This window comes from Macrobrachium nipponense, chromosome 7 (genome assembly GCF_015104395.2).
Source record: "Macrobrachium nipponense isolate FS-2020 chromosome 7, ASM1510439v2, whole genome shotgun sequence".
In the NCBI taxonomy this organism is placed as follows: domain Eukaryota; kingdom Metazoa; phylum Arthropoda; class Malacostraca; order Decapoda; family Palaemonidae; genus Macrobrachium; species Macrobrachium nipponense.
In genome coordinates, this window is record NC_061109.1 from 14,173,413 (window position 1) to 14,199,664 (window position 26,252).

General features: G+C 39.5%; 2 protein-coding genes across 2 annotated transcripts in view; one reads left to right on the forward strand and one right to left on the reverse strand.

The window, feature by feature from the left end:
- LOC135217541 (glutamate receptor ionotropic, delta-1-like) overlaps positions 1-6,560 on the reverse strand; it is a 104,080-nt gene extending 97,520 nt beyond the window's left edge. The window contains exon 1 of the mRNA XM_064253508.1: positions 6,442-6,560. Within this exon, the coding sequence (XP_064109578.1) occupies positions 6,442-6,560 (119 nt within the window). The remainder of the gene's footprint in view (positions 1-6,441) is intronic.
- Positions 6,561-22,154: 15,594 nt separating this feature from the next.
- Positions 22,155-24,976, forward strand: LOC135217542 (uncharacterized). The gene is made up of 4 exons (XM_064253509.1): positions 22,155-22,248; positions 22,746-22,892; positions 24,221-24,322; positions 24,657-24,976. Exons 1-4 carry the CDS (start codon positions 22,155-22,157, stop codon positions 24,974-24,976), a joined length of 663 nt encoding a protein of 220 aa, XP_064109579.1.
- The last annotated feature ends 1,276 nt before the right edge of the window (positions 24,977-26,252 follow it).

Genomic DNA, 26,252 nt, shown 5'->3' on the forward strand with positions numbered 1-26,252 from the left:
TGGGAGGCAGAAACTTTCAAAAAGTCAATATTGTTTCAGAAGTCAATCATGACATTAATAATTCATTTTCGAAAGTATTTTTTATTGAAAATATTTATCTGGATCTAATTATTGAGAGCAGCGCAAGGCCGTCGCAAAGAATGGTAAGTAATAACAAAATGTTATAATGACACGATTTATATTATATTACTGGCTCCTTTTCGTACAATGTCAATGCTTCATAAATAAATATTGGCATTGTATGAAAACAACATTATACCTTGTTGGTGAAGAAAAAGTTATATAATGACGTGTAAATAAATACTCTGGTTTAAGGCGACTACATTTTATATATTTTTTTTCTATATGAGTATCATTGATTTGTGAACAGAAAATTAGCATATCATACTATAATGGGCATAATGTCTGTCTGTCTATCTGTCTGTCTGTCTGTCTGTCATTCAATCACGGCCAAACGGCTGGTCAGATGGGTATGAAAATTGGCAGGGTTATGGTGGGGACCCCTAAGATGGTTTGTAATGGGGTTTCATCCATCCTACCCCCCTCCTTTGTAGGGGGTGGGGGTGAGAAGGGATTTCCTAAAACAGAGCAGTTTCTGGCCGTGAAACGAAGCTGGTTATTCCCGTAGACTTAGTTACTTTACGATTTTTCATACATAATTTCTGTACAACTTCCCTGGAGAAAGTCGTGAATATTTCAGCTCGGACACAATAGAAGATGAAAATTATTATCAATATCCGCAAGATTTTTTGAATAACTTAAATCCATCGGGACTGCCAGTGCACAAAATAATGTTGAAGAAGTACTGCCCAGTAATGTTGCTTCGGAATTTCGATCCTGCCAATGGACATAATAAAAAGGAAACTGACAAGTTCCTACTTTCTACTCTTTTTTGGAAGACACAGGATCATAAGAGCATTTATAAGTAGCCATAACGCACTGACATACAAGTTGCGTCTTTGCAGTAACATAATGAAAAGAAAGATACTTTATTATTCGTATCACCGTGCAAAGTAATTGACAAAGAAACGAACCAATCAAGATCCCTGTTCCGTTAAATGAAAGTCACCGACAAGAGAGAGAGAGAGAGAGAGAGAGAGAGAAGAGAGAGAGATCCATTTAACGACATTAATGCACTACAATTTTATAATTTTATCTTGCTATCGAAAAATGAGAGAGAGAAAGAGAGAGGAGATAATTTATGATTTGAGAGCTAAGTAATCCGATAATGCCATCACCGTCTTCGTTACTTGACTTATATTGTGAGAGAGAGAGAGAGAGAGAGAGAGAGAGAGAGAGAGAGAGAGAGAGAATCATTAAAAGAGGGTAAACAATAATGAATATGAACATCTTTACGTTCATTGATCGTCCCTTCACTTACTTTAAGAGAGAGAGAGAGAGAGAGAGAGAGAGAGAGAGAGAGAGAGAGAATATCATTAAAAGAGGGGAAACAACAATGAATAAGAATTTCTTTGCGTTCAGTGATCGTCCCTTGAATTACATTACGAGAGAGAGAGAGAGAGAGAGAGAGAGGAGAGAGAGAGAGAGACTATTCGTGTAATCGCCCTTATTTTAATATTGCTGAACAATCGTACATATAAATTTTTCACTTCTGCACCCGTATTTTATCACCCATCGCAGATGGGTAAGTTTGCTAGTAACAATGAATTATGCCAAAAGGCTTTCGGGCAACTGGACGTCTAGGTGCCCCTGATGCAAAGACCTCCGATATTTACCTAAATCCATCCTGCGGAGACCAACTGTCGATTGAATGGGCTGTTTGACGATGAGGTCCCGCAAATAGATCATTAGAATAAAGACTCCACTTCTTCCCACCTTTCACTGCTGCTGCTGCATGTAAAGTAAACCTGTGGGAATAAATGACTCTAATGCATAATCCATTGTTTCCATAACTTATTGTAGCAAAGTACATACAAGTAAAAAATATTTCTGTTCAAACTGAAATATATCAACTCAAGAGTCAAAAACCATTTCGGTGTGATCGCTAGAAAACCTGTAAGCTCATTACAGAATATTAACAATGCTAACCCGAATGTCCCTTTGACATGGTTGGTCCCAAGATAAGGAAGCCCCATCTACAGCTCATAAAGCAAAGCATTTTAATTCAGTGAGACAATTTCCGGATATGTAATATACCATAGTCCATCACATTATGATTTCAGTTCATTCTGCTCATTTGCTTTTTAATAGTCAAACCCCCCAGCCGAACTCCCTTCCCCACTCACCAACACCCACAGTAGTGAAACAGAATGGAAATATAAGGAAGGGACATGGGGTAAACGTCTCTGTGGGAAAGTCCTCCCATTACCTGTCTATTTTTACGGTAATGGCCTGAGGTTTGCTTTTTAACTTAAGGAAATATTCTTTGTGGACCTGTTCTGTCTTATCTGCAATTTACTGTTGCTTGAATTGTGGCTGTACATCAAGGTTAATTACAGAATGGCAGCAAATTTCCATGGTCCATGCATTTTTGCCTCGTCATTGTTGAATGAGTATAATACTAGTAGCATTACGGAACATATAATTCTCGTATGGATTCTCTGAATAACTGGAATGATGAATATGTACAATAGGGGAAAATCGAGCTACACTGAAATTTAGGTTTTTGTTAACGAGACATATTACATCATGTAAAGAAAATACTAAATACTCAAAACATATAGTTTTATATTGGGAAAAGTGGGCCTAAAATCGGTTTTCATAGGCAGAAGTACCTTACTGGACTAGCATCAGTGATATAGGGCAATCTTACAAGATGGATTTTGTAAGGGATTCAATCTGTTTGTCATTTTGCCGAGCACTATTTTATCCTGCTGATCTATCTTACTAAGATGAATGAAGCAGAGGGTGACCATTTGATACATTAGGAAGATAACGTGCTTTAATATTCAGTCGTGACCTTTGTTGCTTATTGGACCTTACAGGAGTAGAGTACTAATAATGAAAAAAACTAGTACCAAGATAAATAACCATTTTCAGTCTCTTTAAAGGTTAATAATCCCACATGACGTGGGATTTCAGACAGTCATGCTTCCATGTTGCTGGGTTTGGTGATATGTCCCGGCGCACAATAAAAGGGAAGGAGCATGGGTAGAACGGCTCCTTTTTTTAATTAACCGAGAGGCTTCTAATGGCATGGCCCATCTTCAGAAAACAGCATGCAATCGCCTTACATGTAACAGAGGTAACACACACACACACACACACACACACATACACACGCACATATATGTATATATATATATATATATATATATATATATATATATATATATATATATACATACATATATATATATATATATATATATATATATATATATATATATATATATATATATATATATATATAATATATATTGTGACTTGGGGGTGATCGCTTTCAAGCCTAGGAGATTCTAATTTAATTTAATCATAATAACGGAAAAAGGGAAAAGGGAAAAGGGAAGGATCAAGAAAAAATGGAAAAAATGATCAAAGGAATGCAACGCGAGCACGGCGTCACACTCCGGCCGGGCATATGGTGGGGGTTTGTGCCTAAGGAGTCCCATCTTACGCCCCTAACAATTATTAATAGACCCTCTTTCCTCTCTGGGGTATGATTACTTAGTTGTCAGACCTTGTGAGGAGTCGTATCACTTATTCTGGTTATCTTTGGTTGATGATTATAAAAGGAATCCTAGTGATACCCTTCCACTCTAGTTTAGCTCTTCCCTTTCAGTCATAAAAATGACAGAACTCCCCAACTGATTGGAATGGGTGGTAAATACTTCATGATCTCTTAACAAAGTCAGTCGACAACTGAACTGTACAATTACACGAGATGTTGCTAAAAATAATTATGAATGTCATAAAATGTCATAAAACAAAATAAAGAGAAAATGTTTTAAAAAATAAAAAAAATAACAATCATAAATAACGCACATTAAATCATATCAAACGGAAAATTAATATTTCACACAGCAACGTTAACCAGGACGTAACACGAAAGAACGAACTCACAAGGATGGAAGTAGAGAAAGTGACGTTCCATCATCAGCAAAACAAGTAATTTCGCACACCGGGAAAAACTGTTCAAACAAGAGTAAATTTAGTACGACTCCTTGTGCTCAAGATATAACGAAATAAATACTCTTTGGGGTCTACATATAGTATACTTTACTTTCCTACAGATTGATCAGAATACAGGCGAAGGAAAAGGACCTGGCCGGGAGTCTTAGGTGAAATCCACGCAGGAGGACGGAAATGATCAAAATAACCCGCCTGAGACGCAGAAAATCTGCTAGTAAGAGAAAGACTACTGATCACGTTGACTGGATTTGTAACATGAAATTAGCCATCCCGAGCCACATACGAACTATTCAGATGGATTAATCAGACATACGACACGACGTACTTACACGCGAATGATAAATAATAATAATAACTACAATAATAATACTCACTACACTCTTATAATAGCATGAACCTAAGGTGCAACATTCTTGGCCTATTTAAGCATAAATCATAAGTTTATAAATGCAAAACAATAACACTGACAATAATGATAGTTCTAATACTATTTACCCTCCCCTTTTGACACCATCACGTATTTATAAACACACACACACACACACACACACATATATATATAGTGTTTGCATGCTTATGATTTTCAACTAACAAACAGAAGGTAGAAAGTTTGAATGTATTCCGTGTTCATGTGCACATCACTCATAGTCTATGATAAGGAGACCTCTGTCACATACAACAGCGAGCAAGCACATCATTTCTCGTTAGCTAAACCATTCCTCAATCTTATTTAATTTAAAACATTTTTCATACGAGTCATCCCTAATGAAGTAATTTCAGGGCACGGAGAAATGATTCCATTCGGTTGAATTGAACCTCAAATCCTTACAACGAGAATAAGGTAATTTGAAATACACTCTGTCATTCAGATCTTCACTCGGGCGAGGCTCATTTCTGATTTACAGTAAACAGCGATACAGTCAGTTATTGTCATTTGGGGATGGCAATGGCACGAGTCCTCCCATATCTCCCCGTCCTCCGCTGATCATTATTCTCATCGAGAGACCTCTCGTGAAAACTATAACATTAATAGTGTAGAAAAAAACAAAAAGTTTTAGGAGACCAAGAGCAAAGGCCTTGATAAGAATCTTACCGAATAAAGGGAATTTCAAACCTTTCAAGTGAAAATTAATTGTCCAGTTATGCTTCTAGATCTGGAAAAGCAAACAACATATTCAGGTAGGAGTTGACAGTTATTAAAGCGACATTTATAGAGTCTAGGGCTTGAAATTATAATTTTATATTATTACATCCATACGTTACTGGACTTCTGATAAGAAATCTGTTCTAAGAATTACATATTCCCCACAGAATGCCCACTTCCACAGACATTATTACACTTCACTGTCATTTGATAACTCGTGATCCACCGACCTAAATGATTACGACGTAGACCTATTTCAAAGCCACGAAGTCACGAAAATGACAACAATAGTCAATGGCAAAATTAACCACAGAAAACTACGCCATTACTTATTTATAAGAAAAATCCTTGAAGTCTAATCGGTTACCATTTCATAAATGGTGATAATATTTTTGGGAGCACAAAAATACATCCAGTTGGTTGAGAAATCCAGGTTGACTGCAACCGTTTCTCAGCCAACCAAAGACACTTGTCTGGATACAATACTGATTACCAAAAAATGCTTGTAAAGATTATTAATATCACAGGTATATTATTATTATCTTTAATATCATCATTACATTCGTAATAGATCTTTTAAGAGCAAAATTAATACCATAAGTACTGTACTATAAAGAAGAGTAAGGATTGGCACCAAATCTGTAATCTAACATGGAAAACAATGAATGGCTCACCATAGGCTGTTTTATTTCACCCTTATAATAATTCTAAAATCATCAACGAAAGTACCGGCTAATTTTGAAGAAGCGCCTAATTTATTAGCATAAGCTTTGTAACAATAGCATAAGATTGCATTAAAATGATCGTCCTGTTCATCTAGATAACATTTTAAGGGCACAGCTGAAATGAATCAAATTCACTAAAGTAAAAAATATTCCTGTAAAATTGATTGTTTTACGAGCATCTACCATTTACTGTAATACTTTCAATGCACAAATGGGTGATTATGCCATCGGTATGTCCAGGGCTACTTTTGGTAGTTTTTCTTTCGACTTGTAGAGGTCTTTATCACCTAGAATTGCAATGTCTGATAATACTCAAAGAAATAACATGAAATAACTTTTCCCATTCTCATTGTATATAGATATACTGAGGGTATTACTCTTAATATTACTCAGATGAGCTTTTGAAAGATTTTTTTTTTGCAGACTGTACCAAGAAATAAATGTTTAAAAAAGGTTCAGTATAGGAAGTCAGTCTCTTACCTGAGAGATGGGTCAGAGAGAAGTGACACAACATCTACGGTGTTATTCTTTTGGTGATGAATCACGAAGAAAATACGGGCGAGTCCAGCCCAGGCATCTAATCCAAGTTCCATCAACATCTTCCAAGATGTTTGGTGAACAAGAACCAACAGGCCGTGACAAACGAGGCTATCGAATTCTTTTCTCACCTGTGCAATTAAAAAAAAATATTCCATTGTACTATATGTCAATACTTGGCATAGACTGTAGGCATGAAAGAATAAGAAAATGGGCCATAAATGGATAGTGGTGGTGCTGATGACAGTAGGAGACATTCAGTAGAAGTAGCAGAGACTGATGAAAATACTTAAAAGCGTTTTTAAGTCAACAAAGATAAAAGTGCACATTAGAAAGTGCAAGGTTATGAATACTTGGAAAATCGGAAAATGATTATTGATGTGATCCCTGACAGAAAGTTAATGATATAGTCACACACGTATTCTGGAGTGCATGAAACAGCCGAGCTTGAAAAATCAGTAGGTTATTACAAGGAATTTTAATATTATTTGGGTCCACGTAATCAAAACGCTTAAATAATGATAGTCAAATGATTAAAATAAAATATTACAGAAGATGCGACCATCTTTGAATAGGGGCATTATATCTTCGAGTTCATTAACAGTGGATACGGTAATCTTAAGTCCTACTTTTGGTTCCAAATTCCATAATTTCATTGATTAAACATGTGTCGAACGTTGGAAATTTGCATTCAGGAAGGAAAATCATCCCCAAAATTTTGTCATGGCCATGGAAATTTTTTAGCACATACTATTAAACAACATTATTCCAGGAAATGTAAAAAAGTTGCAGCACACTGACGCCATAATCAGGATTTTGCTGGGAAACATCTGTATTTGTGTTTTTAATTAGCTGGTGCTATCGACAAAATATACAAGTGAGATTTATGCCCTCTCTAATAGAATACCGTGTACATAGAAGTAATAATCAGTATTATTCAAAATTCCACCTCGTCTCCTCCCAGAAATACAATTACATTGAAAATTTAGGCCTTGACTGGACCACGAGGGGTTTGAACAAAGAAAAAAACTGAAAAACTAAACTTCTCAGGCATAAGGCCGATTTTACTGAGGAGGGAGGAATTTACATAAAAGCTGGACTCTAGTTTTAAAAGCACTATATTCACATAAATTTACAGAGGTCTAGGAACACAAGCGGCGGGGGACCGCTTTCAATTCACCCGAGCACGTGACAGGAGCAGTTCAGCCACGACGTTTAGAAATTCGCGCAACAGTTCAAGATTGCAAGCTTCAAAGGATTTCCAATTTCTAACACAGCCAGGCACAGCATTTGTCTGTAAATAGAGGACATAGGCATAAGGCATGGGAGCACATGAGGGCGAACGTTGCTCACTACTTTCTTTTAATCAAAAGGCCACTCCACTCATGGGGGGAATGAAATGACTGGGAAATTTACACAGCAGAAACTATTTTGTGGCATAAATTCACTAGGGGGATGTTACTAGTATCACAGTGGAGTAATTACAGAATTGAGCCCAGATGATTGGGGGGTGGGGGGCGGGGGGGGGGGGGGGGGGGGGAGGGGGGGGGGGGGGGGGGGGGGGGGGGGGGGTGAAAACTGCACAAAGTCGCCTTGGAAAAAAAAGGAAATGAAATATGGTTGAAATGGAATTTCCCTTACAGTACCTTATTAATGAGGCTGGAATTCTTCTCCTTGATGTCTCGGCACTATGGACTTTTAAAATATACTTGGGCTTCCCAAAGCATGGGAAAGCCAGGCCCAGGAGGGGGGGCCAGTGGTGTCTGGTAAGAAGCCAGGTTCTGACCTCGCCGAGGTCTGGTGTTCTTCTGAGGACTCCGCTCCTGGGTTCAAGGTCTTTTGAAGCTTTCTCCTGGTAAGCTCCTCCTCCAGTCCCTGTGGGGGTAATTCCAAGCACCAATGGGAGAAGAGATAGCTTTTTCAAAATAAAAAGGAGAATGGATTCCTCCAAAGTGGAAGGGGCGACTTGTATAGATGCCTTAAACTTGGTAAAAGACTATTTCTTTCCTTGGTTCTAGCTTAAAATCTTGAACACCTCCCCATTCTGGAGGACATTTCAACCATGGACGGGTTGGAATGGACAAGACAAGCTAGAAACAAGGACCAATTGCAGTAGATTACTGAGCCTTCCATTCTCCCTTGAGTGGACTTATAATATAAGCAATATTCAAACTCTGCCGATTATAATATTCATGAAGTCTTACTCGACAGGCAGAGGATTAAGCAAAATGAAGTGTGACTTGACTAAAGATTAACTTTCTATATTCAAATAAGTATACACTTAAAATATAACATCACACTGAGAATAACAATGAATAATAATAAGTGGTTATATATGGAATTAAACCTACAGATAAGTTACATCCTATATACTACTATCTCAATTGTTCAAGGCAACACGTCCTATCTGTTTACCCTGATGGAGCGATATGACACGTTCAGGTATGTTAATGGCCCTACGGTTTTGTTAAGTTACTATGTCTCGTAACAAGACGACGCCTAACAGTATTAATTACATCAGCACTAACATTAGTGTACTAACAACTGGAAAATTAATGGAGTAATTCTTCGTAGGGATTAAATAAGATAACTCACACACACAAGAAAAAGAAATATAAATTTGATAAAAAACAATGGCAATCTCACAAAATATAAAGACTAGGGAATAACACTAAATCAAAAAGCTAATCAACCAATGTATAAACGAGCCAGGCTTCGAAATTATCCCTAAGCTATAGCAACGTTTGTGGGCTAAATTTTCCCAAGTTAAATGGAATTCTAAGTGCCTAGAATAGGGCATGGTGCCAGTTGTGGCACTTTTACAACCGTAGTTCATAAAGAAGTACTACGTAATTTATACAAGGCCAAGGAAGCAGGCAGTTTGGCTCTGCCTAAGCAGAGCATACAATATACAATAAATGCCTCAAGGCAGTAAATATGAAGAAAGGAAACCAAGGAAGATAAGATACAGACAATACAAAAGGAAAAGAAGAAAGTTACCAAAGGGTCAGAAAGAAGTAGAAGTAGCAGAGTCTGGCACTCTCTTTTAGATGGTGAAGGTCAGAATTCTCTATAAGAGGGTGGTACTGTACCAGGCACTAGTGCAGAGAGCCCATTGGCTCTCATAAGGTTTCAGAAAACCTTGACACCCTTTTCCCTTCTTCCTTCAATCTCTCCGAGGTCGGTTTGACGATGCCATGGGGGGCCTTGGATGATCCAAGCCCTTTGAAGATGCAAAAGGGGTATCTGCTCCAGCTGCTGCGACAACTGGGGCCTTGGCACTCGTCCCCATGCCTAATGCTGTGTGGCTCGGTCCCCTGAGTTCTTCAGCCAAATAGGATTCGGCAGAGTCATTACTCCGGGACCGGTTAGCTGCTGACGGATTGCATGAGGTAATGGTATTCAAGATGGGCTTACCCGTGGAGAGGACCGACTCTGGGGCGGCCTGCGAGGCCACAACATTGGTGGAGTGTCCACTATGGTCATGGGTGTCCTGGAGGATTCCTATTGGAATTGGCTCTTCCTTGACTTCTGGCATGGGTAGTGGAGGGAGAGTGACCAGGACTTAGAGCTCCAGGAGGAAGACTCGAGTATGGCCTTGGCACTGGCACTAAGGCGTTCCTGACTCAGTGGAAGGACTCGAACGTGGCTCAACATCCATGAGAGATGGAACCTGGCACTGCCTGGCACCTTCAAGTGGCACTGGCTGTGCAGAAGTAGTCCTTGGAGGCCCGTGAAACGGGGCTGGAGCTATTTGAGGGTGGGGGCCCTGATACGGTATAAAGTTAGGAGGAGACTTAAAATCTTGTCCTAGCAAGACATCATAACCTCCTGGTATATAGGTTGCTACTGCCATGGTACATATCTTCGAACGGTGAGGTTATGTGATTCTCAACCGGACAGTAGGTAGGAACATCTTGACATGGTTGAGGCTCTCTATCGTCACGAACTGATGCCTATCAACCTTAGCTCCGCAAGGAATTTTATCCTGTCGGATGATGGAGACTTGCGCACCAGTGTTGTCGAAAGCTCGGACCTGGTGGGCAGAATAGCGACCTCTGGGAGGTGCTACAAATATGGGGCCCTGAGTAGGGGGCCTAAGGTGGATGAATTCATCACGGCCATAGCAATGGCAGAAACAGGACCTTTTTTGGGGCATCCCGCCCAGGCAGCAGTGTGCCCATGCACTCACTCTGCATGTGTCACAGAAACTTTTGCTAAAATCAGGCCTGGGCCTGTTGTTTCTGTTCCGATGGCTATTGTTTTTGCTATTATGATTGGGTAGTCCATTTGGAGGAGTGGCAGCAGCTTGCTGAGGAGGATCCACCTTTGAGAGGCACTGCTCCGTGGCATGACCTGGTTTGTTGCAATGCCCAGACACAGGTTTCCAAGGACGGTTATTGGGGTGCTGGGTAGGCTGAGAGGTGGCAGCAGGGGTGAGGGGGAGAGTAGGACGTATTTTCTTTTTTAAGGAACTCTGCAATTGATGGTGGGTGTCATAGGCATCTGCCCATTTACAGCACTCCAAAAGAGTCGTAGGAGCCTTGTCCACCAAGTGGGTGGCAAGATCAGGGGGGGCGTAGGCAAGAAAGTCCTCTAATTGAAAGAGTTCTAAGACCTCCTCAACTGATGTTGCATTGGAGGCCTTCGTTCACCTACGGAGTGCCATTGTCTTCTTGGCTGCCCATTCTGTCCACGTTTGGTTAGCCTCCTTGGGTATAGTCCTCCATTTCTGCCTCCACCGGTCTGGGGTCAATTTGTAAGCCCCAAGGATTGCCTCTCAGACGAGGGTGAGATCGTGTCGCTCATTTAGGGGAAGGGCCTCGAATACAGTCCGCCCTTTGCCACTTCCTGAGGGGTTGGATTGAAGTTCCCAAACACCTGCTCGACATGATCGAGCCAGGTGTCGGGTCCGTTTTCCTCCCAAGCCCTAATGAGGCAGCCCATGCTGTGGAGGTGAGAGGGCGCAGGAGGCGTGGGACTCGGGGGTGCCAGAGTGGCACTCTGGACTGCCATAGCCAGTTCATGTGCTCCTGGAATTCTCTTTCAGCCGCTTCTCTTCTCTCTTGCACTTCTCTTTCAGCCGCTTCTCTTCTTTCTTGCACTTCTCTCTCCTTCTCCCGTTCGGTTGCTCTCTCTTGGGCTGCTTCCTTCAGCTTATCATTCACCCAATTGATCAGCTTTGTGCCCTCCAGCCCCAGGGCTCGTCCGGCTTCTGTGAAGGCCTTGGCCTCCTACAGTGCTGCGTTACTGGCCATCTCCTCCGCCGTAAAACGCTAGTAGACTAGCCTGAGAACAATAGGGTGGAAAGCAGTTGAAAAACAGCAAATGTCACCAGAGGTGTGTGGAAATGCTCGATGCAGACTTGGCAAGATGACCATAAATCCCTGCAAACACAGTTACTACTGGTGCGTAGCATGGCGGAACCCTCACGCCGTAGAATCTCTGTCATTTACAGTTCGGCGGAGAACTCGACGCCGGTAATGGATTTGGTAATAAATTTCGTAAAATAAAACGAAAGAACCTGGTTTTGAAATTCACGGAATCCTCGCGTGAAAAGGTAGCAAAGGGATGTCGTAAAGGCGGAAATTTAACGCCCGTACGGATTTGTAAGGTAAAAGAAAAAAATAAAAATCTAGTCACGGAATTCACGGAAACTCAACGTGAGGACGTGACAAATAAATGTCGTAAATGCGGAGCCTCAACGCAATTACGGCTTTGTTAATGAAAGGAGAGAAAAAAATAAATCAAGTCACGAAAATTCACGGAAACTCAACATAAACCGTGACAAAGATGTCATAAATGCGGAACCTCAACGCAATTACGGTTTTCTAAATAAAAGAAAAAAATCTGGTCACGAAATTCACGGAAATTCAACGTAAACGTGACAATTAAGTGTCGTAAAGACGGAAACTTCAATGCCAGTACGGATTGGTAAGCTAAAAAGGGAGAGAAAAACAATCTAGTCACGAAATTCACGGAATCTTCACGTGAAAACGTAGCAAATGAATGGCGTACAGGCGGAAATTCAACGCCAGTACAGCTTTGTGAATACAAGGAAAATTCTGGTCACGAATTCACGGAACCTCACGTGAAGAACGTGGCAAATACATTTGATAATAAGAAATGTATATGGGATCTCCCTTTTGTTTATTTTTTATGTATATCGTCTCGAGGATGGAGACGGGAAGTTGATAAAATATATTCTTTTTCTTTGCTACCAACGCAAATCCCTTGAACCTAGCTTTGCTCAGAATAGTTTGTACACATTAAAAGGGAAGAGGAAAACCCAGGATAAAATCTCTCTAACCCTTTAAAGATACACCGCTTCTTTTCCCTTGCTTTCGCGAACCTAAAACCTTCCTCTCCGCGAATTTAAAACCCCGGAGAATTAAGCCGCACGTGGGCCATCCAGACAGAATGAATCACAGATGCTTTTAAGGCGGGCTAGGAACTAACATATACCTTTGTTCGAAATGCAAAGTATTTGCCCTTATTTGATTACCTACTGCACAGAGAATAACGAAAAGAAAACTTTTACCTTTAATTTTGCTTATTCTAACGTTAAGAATGTTTTACGCTAACACTTTGTTTTTTATTTTCTTACTTATTGACTCATCTATCCTTTGTTAATGGATAGGATCATGGATAGGTTTCGAGCCATGTGGCCAGGGGATTTAAAGATCCTGTCCCGTTTAGACATGCGAGATTCACCAGCGAGAGAGAGAGAGAGAGAGAGAGAGAGAGAGAGAGAGAGAGAGAGAGAGCTAGCGCGCGTTGTTTCACATAAAAAAATAACTCACGAAATACCTTTATAACGCAGGATTCGCGATTAACTAGCAATTCACGAAATATGGTACTTATTTTCGTTTTTGAAACTTACCCCCTAACTCTCTCGAGCTTTAGTCTATCGACCTACACGTGGTCTCTTTCCTATCGCTATAGGCAGTCAGATTTTATATATCCCTAACTAGAATAACTAGTTCTACACAAATACTAGAAAATAAAATAAAATTTACCTTAATCCTGTTGTGGAGAATTTGGAAACCTTGCTCATAAAAATATTAAGGAATTCAGATTCGTTTCTTTCGTGAATTTAGCTTAACAATTGCTACTACGAAATTCTGGTTTAAGTCGCCAATATTCAAAATTCCATCTCGTCTCCTCCCAGATATACAATTACTTTTAAAATTTAGGCCTTGACTGGAGGACGAGGGGTTTGAACAAAGAAAAAAACTAAAAAACTAAACTTCTCAGGCATAAGGCCGATTTTACTGAGGAGGGAGGAATTTACATAAAAGCTGGACTCTAGTTTTAAAAGCACTATATTTACATAAATTTACAGAGGTCCAGGAACACAAGGGGCGGGGGACCGCTTTCAATCCACCCGAGAATGTGGCGGGAGCAATTCAACCACGATGTTTAGAAATTTGCGCAACAGATCAAGATTGCAAGCTTCAAAGGATTTCCAATTTCTAACACAGCCAGGCACAGCGTTTGTCTGTAAATAGAGGACATAGGCATAAGGCATGGGAGCACACGAGTGCGAGCATTACTCACTACTTTCTTTCAATCAAAAGGCCACTCCATTCATTGGGGAAATGAAATGACTGGGAAATTTACACAGCAGAAACTATTTCGTGGCGTAAATTCACTAGGGGGATGTTACTAGTATCACAGGGGAGTAATTACAGAATTGAGCCCAGATGGTGGGGGGAGGGGGGGGGCATGAAAACTGCACAAAGTCACCTTGGAAAAAAAAAGGAAATGAAATACAAATAAAGGTAAGAACAATTCCTTGGTTGAAATGGAATTTCCCTTACAGTACCTTATTAATGAGGCTGGAATTCTTCTCCTTTGTCTCAGCACTATGGACTTTTGAAATATACTTGGGCTTCCCAAAGCATGGGAAAGTCAGGCCCAGGAGGGTGGGGGGGGGGGGGCAGGGGGGTCTGTAAGAAGCCAGGTTCTGACCTCGTCGAGGTCTGGTGTTCTTCTGAGGACTACGCTCCTGGGTTCAAGGTCTTTTGAAGCTTTCTCCTGGTAAGCTACTCCTTCAGTCCCTGTGGGGGCAATTCCAAGCACCAATGGGAGAAGAGATAGTTTTTTCAAAAGAAAAAGGAGAATGGATTCCTCCAAAGTGGAAGGGGTGACTTGTATAGATGCCTTAAACTTGGGTAAAAGAATATTTTTTTCCTTGGTTCTAGTTTAAAATCTTGAACAGTATATTTAGAGCTTACGGGGAAACCACCATGTCTTCACATGGACGTGAAGAATGGTGTCTAGGAAGTTTTCAATACGCGTGTGTGCTCTTAAAATACTGATGATGGTATAATATATATGCAATTATAGAATATAGGTATGAAATTAAGTATAGCTTGATATTCTGTTCGATGACGAAGTAAAGGCTGCAAAATAAGCCAAATTAAAGTAAAAATCAGAGACATATATAAATAATTTACTTGTACTGCAATGTAGTAAAAACCTGTAAGATATCCCCCATTTCATAAAATTTTATTCAAATACATCATTTTAACAGTGATGAAATGAAAAATGGAAATATGACACCTTCGATAATGATCAGAAAAGTAAATCCCAGGAAAGAAGAATTGAGCAGCATAAGAATTCCACATGCTTTGCATATAGTTTGATGTGAGATACAATGATCTGAGAGAAAACTTGGAGATTATAATTCAATAGGGGCTCAATAATAGGTGTATTATGTTAAAAATAAATATAACTAAGTCTATTTTCTTAAGGAATGTCTTACAAAAAATATAAATACGAGCTGAGGTATATATAAACTTGATTTACTGAAATATCAAAAGAAACATACAAAATGTAGAGTGTGAGGAATACAGTTAAGCCATAGATAAATGGCCATAAAGCAGAGCTCTTACTTTCCTTTGAGATATAATCTAGGACAAGTGTTCTCGAAAAACACACAAGATTATGAATGGCTCACTCACTCTGGGTAAGAAAAGCTCCACCTATTCCTTCCAGATGTCAACAACCTTTCTGACCAATTGTAAGCTCGCCTGTACTGCGCTTAGATCCCAGTGTTTATAATCTGAATTTATTCGATTTTATACCATTGAATTTGTAATTTTCTGAATAGACAAAACTGATTAGGACGGTCCCTCAACATGGGATCACCTTGACGTGGTGAGGGGGCTCTTGAACCGCAGGAATTTCTTCCTGGCTTCAAACCCAAGAGCTAAATAATGGGAACTGTGGTGGGACCATCAACTGCCCGATAATGTTCAGACCCGAGATATGTCGGGTGGAACTATTCTGCAGAACTGGACTATGGATTCCAAGAGGATCTGTATCAGGGGATAGGACTCTCGACATTCTATCTGGTTTGTCCATAATGTGATTGTATTCTTGTACTACTCTCAGTCACATCAAGTGGGTTTGGCATACACTTGAGCCACTCTAATAATGTTATGGCGTCCCCTTAGACCAGGAGCCCAGAGCATTTATTCATGTGAAAGATGGCGAAAGGTTCAACATTATTAATATCATGCCTGACCCTCATCTAATGGATTTCTGTATTGCTGCTGAGGCGGAACTGGGCTGACCCCTAAATACCTCATAGTAGGGAGGTGAAAAATTACATTTATTTATGTGAACTTTGGCAAGGCTAAAAGTAGTTTAGAATGGTGCACAGGAGTCTCCTGACTACTAAATGGAGAAGGACAGTAACTTTTGTTGGGGCATTGCCCCCAACAGCAAGCCCCCATCCCCAAGGAAAAACGTACTTTTTTTCATGTAAAAAGCAGCAAGGCTGGAAATGGTCTCAATTAGTCTTTTGGAGTCTTCTACACGCTAAATGGACAATGACAGCCATTTTGGGTGGGGTTTGACCCTGACAGCAACCCTACCTCAAACCTGGGGCAAAAAGAACATTTATTCATGTGACCAGCGGCAAGGCTGGAAACTGTCTCAATTGGTCTTTTGGAGTCTCCTGCACACTAAATGGACAATGACCGCCGTTGGGTGGGGCTTTGACCCCGACAACAACCCTACCTCAGACCCTAGGTAAAAATGTATTACTGACAACCTCCCTAAAACTGTTGTTGCATACATGGACCCCATCTCTCAACCACCAACAAGAAATGATGTTGTGCAGGAAACCATGGTTAGAGCAGTTAAAGTTGCAAAGGAGATGAACCAAGACTATGCCATAGTTTTTTATGATCTGGCTGTTGCTTTGCAAGCATTTTCCATTTAAGCTCTACAACGTCCATTATTTGACAACCTGGTAATACGACTGGGGAATTTCCATTTAGAGATGGCTTTCTATGCAGCCATTGCAACATTTAATGCAGACTCTAGAACTAAATACTTATTAACTGAACCTGAAATCCTGGCCACTGGATTTCTTACCGGTTTCTTGAAAGGCAAGTTCTACAACCAGTGTACCAAGATCCATCAGATCATAGCAGCAGTGATGGAACGAGGCTTGCTGGCCAATTTCAAGAAAACTTTGACAGAAGAAGAAGCACTATCCTTGCAAGCAACATTGTTCCATTCCTCTGATGATGTACAAGAAATAGAAAAAGTTGTTGCAACCGCTCTCCTCAAAGACCTGCTGGTGAAGCATGAGGAATTTTTGGAAAGTGTCATAGATGGTCAACATGGCAGCACAGCAACATACTGGGCGATCTATGCAAACTTAATCAACAGAGTACAACGGGAACTGCAGAGAGCAGTGCACACTAACAATGTAATGAAGTACATTATCAAGATCTTTGCTCTAAATCAGCCAAATTATGCAAGATGGGGATCTCTTTTCCTTTCAAAACTTCGACAGATAAACCTTAAAGCTTTGAACATTCTACAGGCAGGGGCCTTCTCTATCCAACACACCAGTAAATAATACTCAAGATGCGCTGTTGATCTAACTTTAGAGCAGACTGTTAACAGGGATGCTGCATCGCCTATGAGAGGAATGACTGCTTTCAGAAATTCTGAGAATGACTCAGTGTGGTATGACCTTATCAAAATTACGGCAATTGTAGGCCCTCATTCAGGGGAACAGCCAGCCAGTCAGTTACAGCCATGGAGAGTGAGGCATGACAACAATGATATTGAAACCCTTGCCAGAGTCATCAATGATACCTGTAACCCATTTGATACTCAGTCACCACATGAACTAGTCAACGTGCCAACAGGTAAGGAAGCAAAGGAAGAGACAAAGGTTTACCTTTTAAGTACATTGAAGCGTGGAGTAGAACTTCGATTGAAATTTGAGACTGAATGTGAAGCAGACAGTTCAAGATTCCTAAAAACTATTAACATAAACAAGGGTGTTAAACTTTGCCACAGAAAACACCAAACCTCAACGTTCTTGCAAAGAAAAAGATAAAGCTAAAGTAGCAGAAGGAGTCAGAGATGAGTTTGCAAGAATTCTAGCACTGGAAAGTAAAATTCATTTGCGACCTTTAGTACATTTTAACTTTCCCAATTACAGATGTACCAATCTCCCTTGCTCATAGTGATGGAACTCCCAACATGACAGACAAGGCAACTCTCACTAAACTGCGTGAGGGAAACCAGGACACAATTCTGACTGACATCAATCTGCCTCAAGTCAGTGCACGTGTTGGTGACAGTGGATTCATCCTACATGAAACCCTACTTCGCCACAGGAAGTCAACTTATGGAACTATGACCAGGGATTTGCTTGTCAAAGTATGTTCCTTTAGATGGGAAGAAATTCACCTTGTGCTTGATAAGTATGTGTCCCCTTCAATTAAAGATCAGGAAAGGAAAGGAAATCTCGTGGACCAGATCAAGTACAGCGACATAGTGGAATAGCTCTCATGAAGAACAGCACTTTTAAAGAAGAGTTTGCACACTTTACTATGCAAGAATGGAGAAACTCACTAATAGGAACAATTTTGGGAAGGAAAGTTTTGTATGTGTCACATGGTGGTGAATGTTCAAAGTTCATGTTCACTGAGACAGGGGTAGGTAGCCAGATTCAAGCTCAGCATGAGGAAGCTGACACACTCATTGCTTTCCATTTGAGGAGAATTCACAGGGGGACCATTATGGTAAGGTTGTCTGACACTGATGTGTTGGTTATCCTTATTGGTCTCATTGGATGATCAGATTGCATGTCATTGATAATGGACATGGTTCAGGTAACCATCCCCGTTACATCAATGTTTCTCTTATTGCTGCTCGACTTGAAGAAAAGCACTCTGGCCTAACTGAGGCTCTCTTAGGATTTCATGCCCTTACTGGATGTGATTTTACACCGGTTTTAAACAGAATGGGAAAGGTAAAACCATTTCAGCGATTGGAAGCAATTACTGTGTTCCTTGACATCAGAAGTAGACACGATTGCCATGACTTCTTATGTATGTGCACTGTATGGTTTTAACACGTCAGACATCAATGAAGCAAGGTATAAAGCCTTCATGCGTATGTGCGGGGGTAAGCAAACAGATCCACTGGTGAGGATGAAGAAGATTAAATGTGCCTCCCTTCCTCCATGCTATGAAACACTTACTAATCATATCAAGAGAAAAAATTTTGTGGCTAAAATGTGGAAACAAGCTGATGAAGTTAATCCTACTTGTGGGGAGAGTCCAATCAACTATGACTGGGTGAAAACTGGGCCTGTTTGGTTCACTGGAAATCCTGTCCCCAGCTCTGTAAATAAAGCTGACAATGGAGAGGATGGGGTCGAAATGACGGCTGAGGAGGATGAGGATTCAAGCAGTATATGGAGTGAGGATAGCTAATACCGAGGAAGAAGACAATTAAGGTGATATTTCCCTTTCTACTTTGTTTAAATTATTTTCAGCTGAGATAACATTCAAAGTCATAGGAGCTAATAATAATTGATAAAATAACATTTAAGTACTATACCTCTGTTACCTTAAGAGGATCATGTTTGAATTATTAACACTATCTTTCACTTCAAAATTTATATAATAGCTGAGTAAACAGGGAAAATTTATGCAGGTTTATTATCAGCTGCAAAAATTTTTTATATAATACATCTTCCTGAAATGCTTTAGACACACAAAATTAAGATTGAATATGTGATAAGCCCTGAGCCTCTGATAATGTTACGAGTTAATTTTGTGTGGGGATAATGTAATAAATATCATTCACATCTATTCATTAAAATAGTTTTGTAAGTTTCTTTCTTTTTCAAGTTAGGAAATAATTCTGCTTTTTGTATCAGAGTATGATCGATTGTTCATTTTGTTAATGGTCGTGAATATTATAATATATTAACGCTGCTATGAAAAGATATCCAGAGAAGCAAGCTACGAATAGAGCATTTCATTTAGGAATGCAATGCTCATTTTTTTCAATAAAATTTCTCATTGATTTATATTGTTTTTATGTTATAAATAATTTTCACTTAATGAATTTAGTGTGTAGGAGACTCCTAAGGACAGATTGAGACAATTTCAAGCCTTGCCATATGAATAAATATAAAATTTTTGACCTGGGTTTGAGGTAGGGTTGCAGTTGGGGCCAAAGCCCCACACTAAACGGCTGTCATTGTCCATTTAGTGTGCAGGAGACTCCAAAAGGCTAATTGAGACCATTTCCAGCCTTGCCGCTGGTCACATGAATAAATGTCATTTTTGTCCCATGTTTGACATAGGGTTGCTGTCGGGGTCAAAGCCCCACCCAAAATGACTGTCATTGCCCATTTAGTGTGTAGGAGAATCCAAAGGACTAATTGAGACCATTTCCTTTCTGGCCGCTTTTCACATGAATAAATGTCATTTTTTCCCTGGGGATGGGCCTTGCTGTCGGGGGCAACGCCCCACCCAAAGTTACTGTCATTTTCCATTTAGTAGTCAGGATACTCCTGTGCACCATTCTAAACTACTTTTAGCCTTGCTGAAGTTCACACGAATAAATGTAATTTTTCACCCCCCTACTATGAGGCAGCAATATAGAAATCCATTAAATGAGGGTCAGGCATGATATTGATAATGTTGAACCTTTTACTGTCATTCACATAATAAATGCTCTGGGCTCCCACTCTACTTGTGGGGTAGGGTAGGGATGCGCACATTTAGGAGTCGGTTCTCACTTATGCCATTAGTGGAGGAATAAACTCCATGAAAGGCTGATGATATCTCTTCAAAGTTTTCAGGTTTAGTTTTCCCTTTTTTTCCACCCCAAATCTTTATGATAAGTAACAATAAAGATTCGAGTACTCCTGTGTCCTTTGATGATGATTTGGTACCGTAGACGACTGCTGGAACTTCCTCATCTGATAAACCTTCCTTAGAAAAATCCAAGAAACATTCTAGTGTAATTACACTGGAACTCTATGCTCCACTGAAAAAAATGAAATATTGTCTTGCCTCAACCTTGACTCACTTCAAATCCCTCTTTAGGAGTGGAAGTTTGTGAAGATTCCTGGCCTTAGAAATGGACAAGAAAAATCTGCATTAACATCAGAAAATTTGTTACAGAATAGACATTCAAATTCTGAAATGTTATTCAGACAAGTAAAAGACCAAATGTGGTTGATAAAACCACAACTAAAAAGTTTAGGTAAGCACGAAAACGACTATATGTGCGTTGGGTACCTAATGTCTTAAAGAGAAAGAGAAGACAAGGAGAAAAGAGAAAGAAGAGAATAAGAAGAAAAAGCAGCAAAAGAGGAAAGAGAAAGACTAAAAGAGGAAATAGAAATTGCAAGACATGAACGGGAGATTGAATTGATAAGAGCTAGATCTAATTTACCTGTAACACCATCTAACCCTAATCAAGGTAATCAAGACCCTGTATTTGATGTAGTAAGAGTGCAAAAGTTAATCCCAAAGTTTACTGAAGAAGCTCCAGATGAGTTCTTTGATCACTTTGAAAAAGTGGCTTTAGGTAAGGGATGGCCAGAAGTTAAAAGGTCAGTTTTGTTACAGTGTCTTGATTGGTAAAGAGAAAAATGCTTATTTAGTATGAATAGCTGATCATTGTAAAGACTACAAGGTACTTAAACACAATGTGCTATAAGTTTATCAGATGACCTCAGAGTACTACAACGAAAGATTCAGTATTTTAAGAAAAGATGAAAAGATAATCTTCTTAAATTATGCTTTTAAAGTGAGAAGGTGTTTTAAACGTTGGTTGGAGGCTGCTAAAGTTAAAACTTTTGATGAGTTAGAAGAATTAGTTGTTCTTGAAAAATATCTTTGGGGAATTCCTGAACATGTAAGAGCTTATTTGAGAGAGAGAGAGAGAGAGAGAGGAGAGAGAGAGAGAGAGAGAGAGAGAGAGAGAGAGAGAGGTTAAGAAACTTGACAAGGCTGCTACACTGAGTGAAGATTACAATATAATTAGTAGGAAATTCAATTACAATGTCAAGTACCAGAATCAACAATGCCCAGGTCTCATCCAAGTCTCATCCAAGTCTCATCCAAGTTTCAGGAACAAATTTAATGGGAAACCTACAAGTGATACTACCAAGAATACACAATTTAATGTTCCTGAGCAAGCTAATGCAATATCCTCATCCAATTTTTCAAGACAGTTACAGAAACCTAATGTTGTCTGCTTCAAGTGTGGAAGAGAAGGACGTTTTAGTCAAGAGTGTTACCAGAATCAACAGCTATCAAAGCCAGTTTGGTCGAGTAGTGAAAAGTGACCAGGTGAAACAAACTATGAAGAACAGTGTGGAAAAGAATCAGACTACAGAGAAGACTGAAACTAAACAAGCTGAGTGTTTAGCAACCAGTGGAAATATAACCTCAAGTAGTGAGTGGCTGAGCAGTCTACAGGCTTTTAAGCCATATATCTATGACGGTACACTGTCAATTCAAGGAGGAAGTGTGCAGGTACCAGTCAAGATATTACTTGATACAGGGAGGAATCATAGTGTGGTAGTACGTGGTGCTCACCCTCAGTTGGAGAAGAGTTTCACGGAAATTCAGTTATTTTGAAGGGTATAGGAGGAGAGGAAGTAATTCCTATATGCTGCCTTCACCTTTTATGTGAATTGGTGACAGGAAATGTTGATTTTGCTGTAAAGGACTCACTGGTTGTGGAAGATGTACATATTCTGTTGGATAATGAAGTTGGTGGTGTGCCATTTATTCCTTGTTATGTAGTGACAGACAAACCGTTGTGGACTAGTCCTACAGTAGAGTTGGAGAAGAATAACCCCTACCTGTTTCCTAGTTGTGTAACTACCCGAAGTATGAAGAGGACTACACCTATAAGTGAAGAAACTGAGGATTTACACACCCAAGAAGGATCAAGTGAAGGATCTTTGAACTCAGAAGATTTATTCCAGGGAAGTGATGTTTCCCCTATTGCTGACCAAGAAGAGATTTCCCAAGATGAAGAAAAACCTGTTGTTCCTGAAGATACTCTGAGTAGTCAAAGTGTTCCTGGAGACAGTAGTGAAGCTAGCTGAGTTAGCAGATATTGAGAGTTCAACCCTTGAAGTTGGTCAAGCTAATGGACTTGCAGAAGAAGGATGCATCGTTAGCTGATTTGTTCTTCAGAGTTGTTGATCAAGAAGAGATGCAACAAACTCCTACCTGTTATCATCTAAAAGAAAATTTGCTGATGAGGAAGTATAGACCTGCAGATATACCAGGAGATGTTATATGGGGCGAATATCATCAAATTTTGATTCCACATCCAATGACTAAGCAAGTGGTAGCAGTAGCTTACGAATCTGGACATATGGGAATCAGAAAGACTGTGGAGATCATGAAATATCTTTTCTGTCCTGGATTTCACAGAAATGTTAGCAGGTTTTGTCGAGTGTCATACCTACCATATAGCTGGAAAACCGAATGAAACCATCCAGAAAGGTTCCCCTACAACCTAAAGAAATTAGAGAAGAACCCTTTAGCAAAATTATTATAGATATGGTTGGACCGCTACTGAAGACGAAGAAGGGAAATGAGTATTTGTTAAGATTAATGTGTCCTGTCCCGGTGACAAGATATCCTGAGGTGATCTCCATTAGAAACATATCTGCCAAGATAGTTGCTGAGAAACTTCTGGAATTTTTCTCTAAGTTTGGTATACCAGAAATAGTACAAAGTGATAGAGGGACGAATTTTACTTCCAAGTTATTCCAGGATGTGATGAATTTGTTAGGAGTGAAAAAACATTTATCAACTGCTTGTCATCCAGACTCTTAAAGAACCTTGGAAAGGTTCCACCAGACATTGAAAAGTATGCTGACAAAGTATTGTTCTGAGTCATAAAGAGAATGGGATGTTGGTTTACTGTTAATGAATTTTGAAGTTGGGAATACTTATCAAGAAAGCATGGGTTGTTCACCTGATGAGATGATTTTTGGTAGAAAAGTGAGAGGACCATTGAAGATTTGTGCAGAAAATTGGGAAGAAAATCAAGAGGAAATCCAGGGAGAGTATGTTAAGAACTTAAGGAAAAGGTTGACAGAGATTAGAAAATTCTCTTTAGAAAATTTGAAAGTGAGCCAAGAGGAAATGAAAAGGAGATATGTTGTTAAGACTAAGCTAAGAAGTTTTAGTGTTGGTCAGCAAGTGTTAGTTTTCTTACCTGTCAAGAGATTTCCCCTCACCAATAAATCTAAAAGTCCTTATAAGATAATTGAGAACTTGTGTGACTGAAACACCAGAAAGAAGAAAACGACAAAGGAAGATACATGTGCACCTCTTGAAACCTTATTTCTCAGAAAATTAAATTGAAACTGTGTCAATAACACAAACAACTTCACACTCAGAAAACAATGATGGCTATGAATTAGGAGCTGAGAGCAAGATGTATAATTCTTCAATTTTGAAAAATTTGGAGGATAAACTGAAACATCTGAGTGTTGAACAAGGTGAAGAATTAAGTGAAGAGATCAGAAGTTTCCCAGAAATTTTTGCAGATGTACCTAGCGTACTGATATGACGTGATCAAGCATGAGATCAAGATTCAAGAAGATGGAAAATCATTTAAGTAAAGAGCTTATTGTTTATCACCTTATCATCGAGATGTTTTGAAAATAGAAGCTGAGTATTTGCTGCAACATGGATTAGCAGAACCCAGTTCAAGTCACTCCAGTTCTCCATGTGTGATAGTGAAGAAACCAGATGGTTCATTTAGGATGTGTACTGATTATAGGAAACTGAATTCCATCAGTGTGGCTAACAATTATCCTTTGCCTCTTATAGATCAGTTACTTGATGATATTGGACAAGCCAAGTTTGTTTCTAAGATAGACTTGTTGAAAGGATATAATCAAATTCCCTTAGATGAAATTGCTAAGTTGCTGTCAGCTTTTATTACTCCTTTTGGACTGTATCAGTATAATGTTCTGCTGTTTGGTCTAATGAATGCACCTGCAACATTCCAGCGAGGAATGGATCAACTACTAGGATCTATAGAAGGAGTAAGTGTATACCTGAATGATAAAGTAATTCACAACATGGGAAGAACATCTGAAGATTCTGAGGAAAGTTTTCAAGAAACTACGAGAAGCAGGATTAAGTGAGTTTGGAAAGGCAACTGTTCAGTATATTGGGTTTGAAGATGGGAAAGGCCTTCTTGCTCCAGTAAATGCTAATGTAGAAGGTATCCGAAAGGTTACCCCACCTACTACCAGGAAACAAGTCTTAAGAATTTTCTTTCGAATGAACACCATATTCTTTGGAGGCTTGAATTTCGAGTCGATGGCCCCTGTGGGCTTGTACCATATGAATAGGGTTCATCTTTTTAATAATAATAATAATGATAATGAACATAATTACTTCATCCCTTATAGTAAATTTTCCAGTGATGTCCTAGCTGTAAACTTATGCCAAAGGAAAAATTATTATGAATATGGTTGACATGAACCGAGGATGTGATAATAAAAAAGGAGAGAATCGATTCAACATGGAATTTAGTTATAGATGGTACACAAAAAGAAGGATCAGAGACAACTGAATGTTACGTGAAGAAAAATAAAGGAAAATGGAAAATCAATGACCAGCAAAAATCAATATAATAGAAAATCTGGCATAACCCTCATACCTTTAAGAAAGTCCTAGAAACACTGGGATCAGTAATGTCCAGTAACCCTAGGCCTTTCGGGTGATGCCTGATAAGTGATGCAGCCAGAGGTATCAAGGAATGGTGTCCATCAAATGCAATCAAAAGCGAGCAGTCCTTCATCTCGCGTGACACGACATCTTCCAGGAGGAGATTGGCTTCTGAGTTGCCGACATTCCTGATTTGTAGCTGTAGGAAAGCATAATTTGAAAAGGGGCAATAATTTTAGTGGCTTCAAATTATTGTTGTGTGGTAATGTACAGTGCATCTTGGCCTAAAGTTAGTTTACAGTTCTTACTGCATTTTTCAGGATATTTCTTCAAGTTGAGGATATCTTAGTTTAACTAGATCACTGGCAAGAAGGATTAGATATTTTAACGTGGCTAGGAACCAATTGGTCACATAGCAACGGGACCTACAGCTTACTGTGGAATCCGAACCACATTATAACGAGAAACTAATTTCTAATCACCAAAAATAAATTTCTCTGATTCCAAGTTGGCGGAGCGGGGAATTGAACTCGGGACTACCGAATAGGTAGGCAAGCACGTAAACCACTCGTCCAACGAGGAACTAGGAAACTGACTTACACAATAATGTAAAATGAATTGCAAATGGTACCTATTCATTAAAGTTGAGTACATCTTAGCTACATCTCTATTTCTTCCAATAAAAGATAGGAGAACGATTTGCTGTTACTTGCCAGGTTGTCTGAGAGGGGTACAAAATCACTCATC

Coding starts and splice junctions, on each gene's coding strand:
- LOC135217542 (XM_064253509.1), top strand. CDS start 22,155: ATGAAGAACAGTGTGGAAAAGAATCAGACTACAGAGAAGACTGAAACT. Junction 22,249..22,745: donor TGGAAATATAACCTCAAGTA/GTGAGTGGCTGA, acceptor ACACCCAAGAAG/GATCAAGTGAAGGATCTTTG. Junction 22,893..24,220: donor TCAAAGTGTTCCTGGAGACA/GTAGTGAAGCTA, acceptor CTTCACACTCAG/AAAACAATGATGGCTATGAA.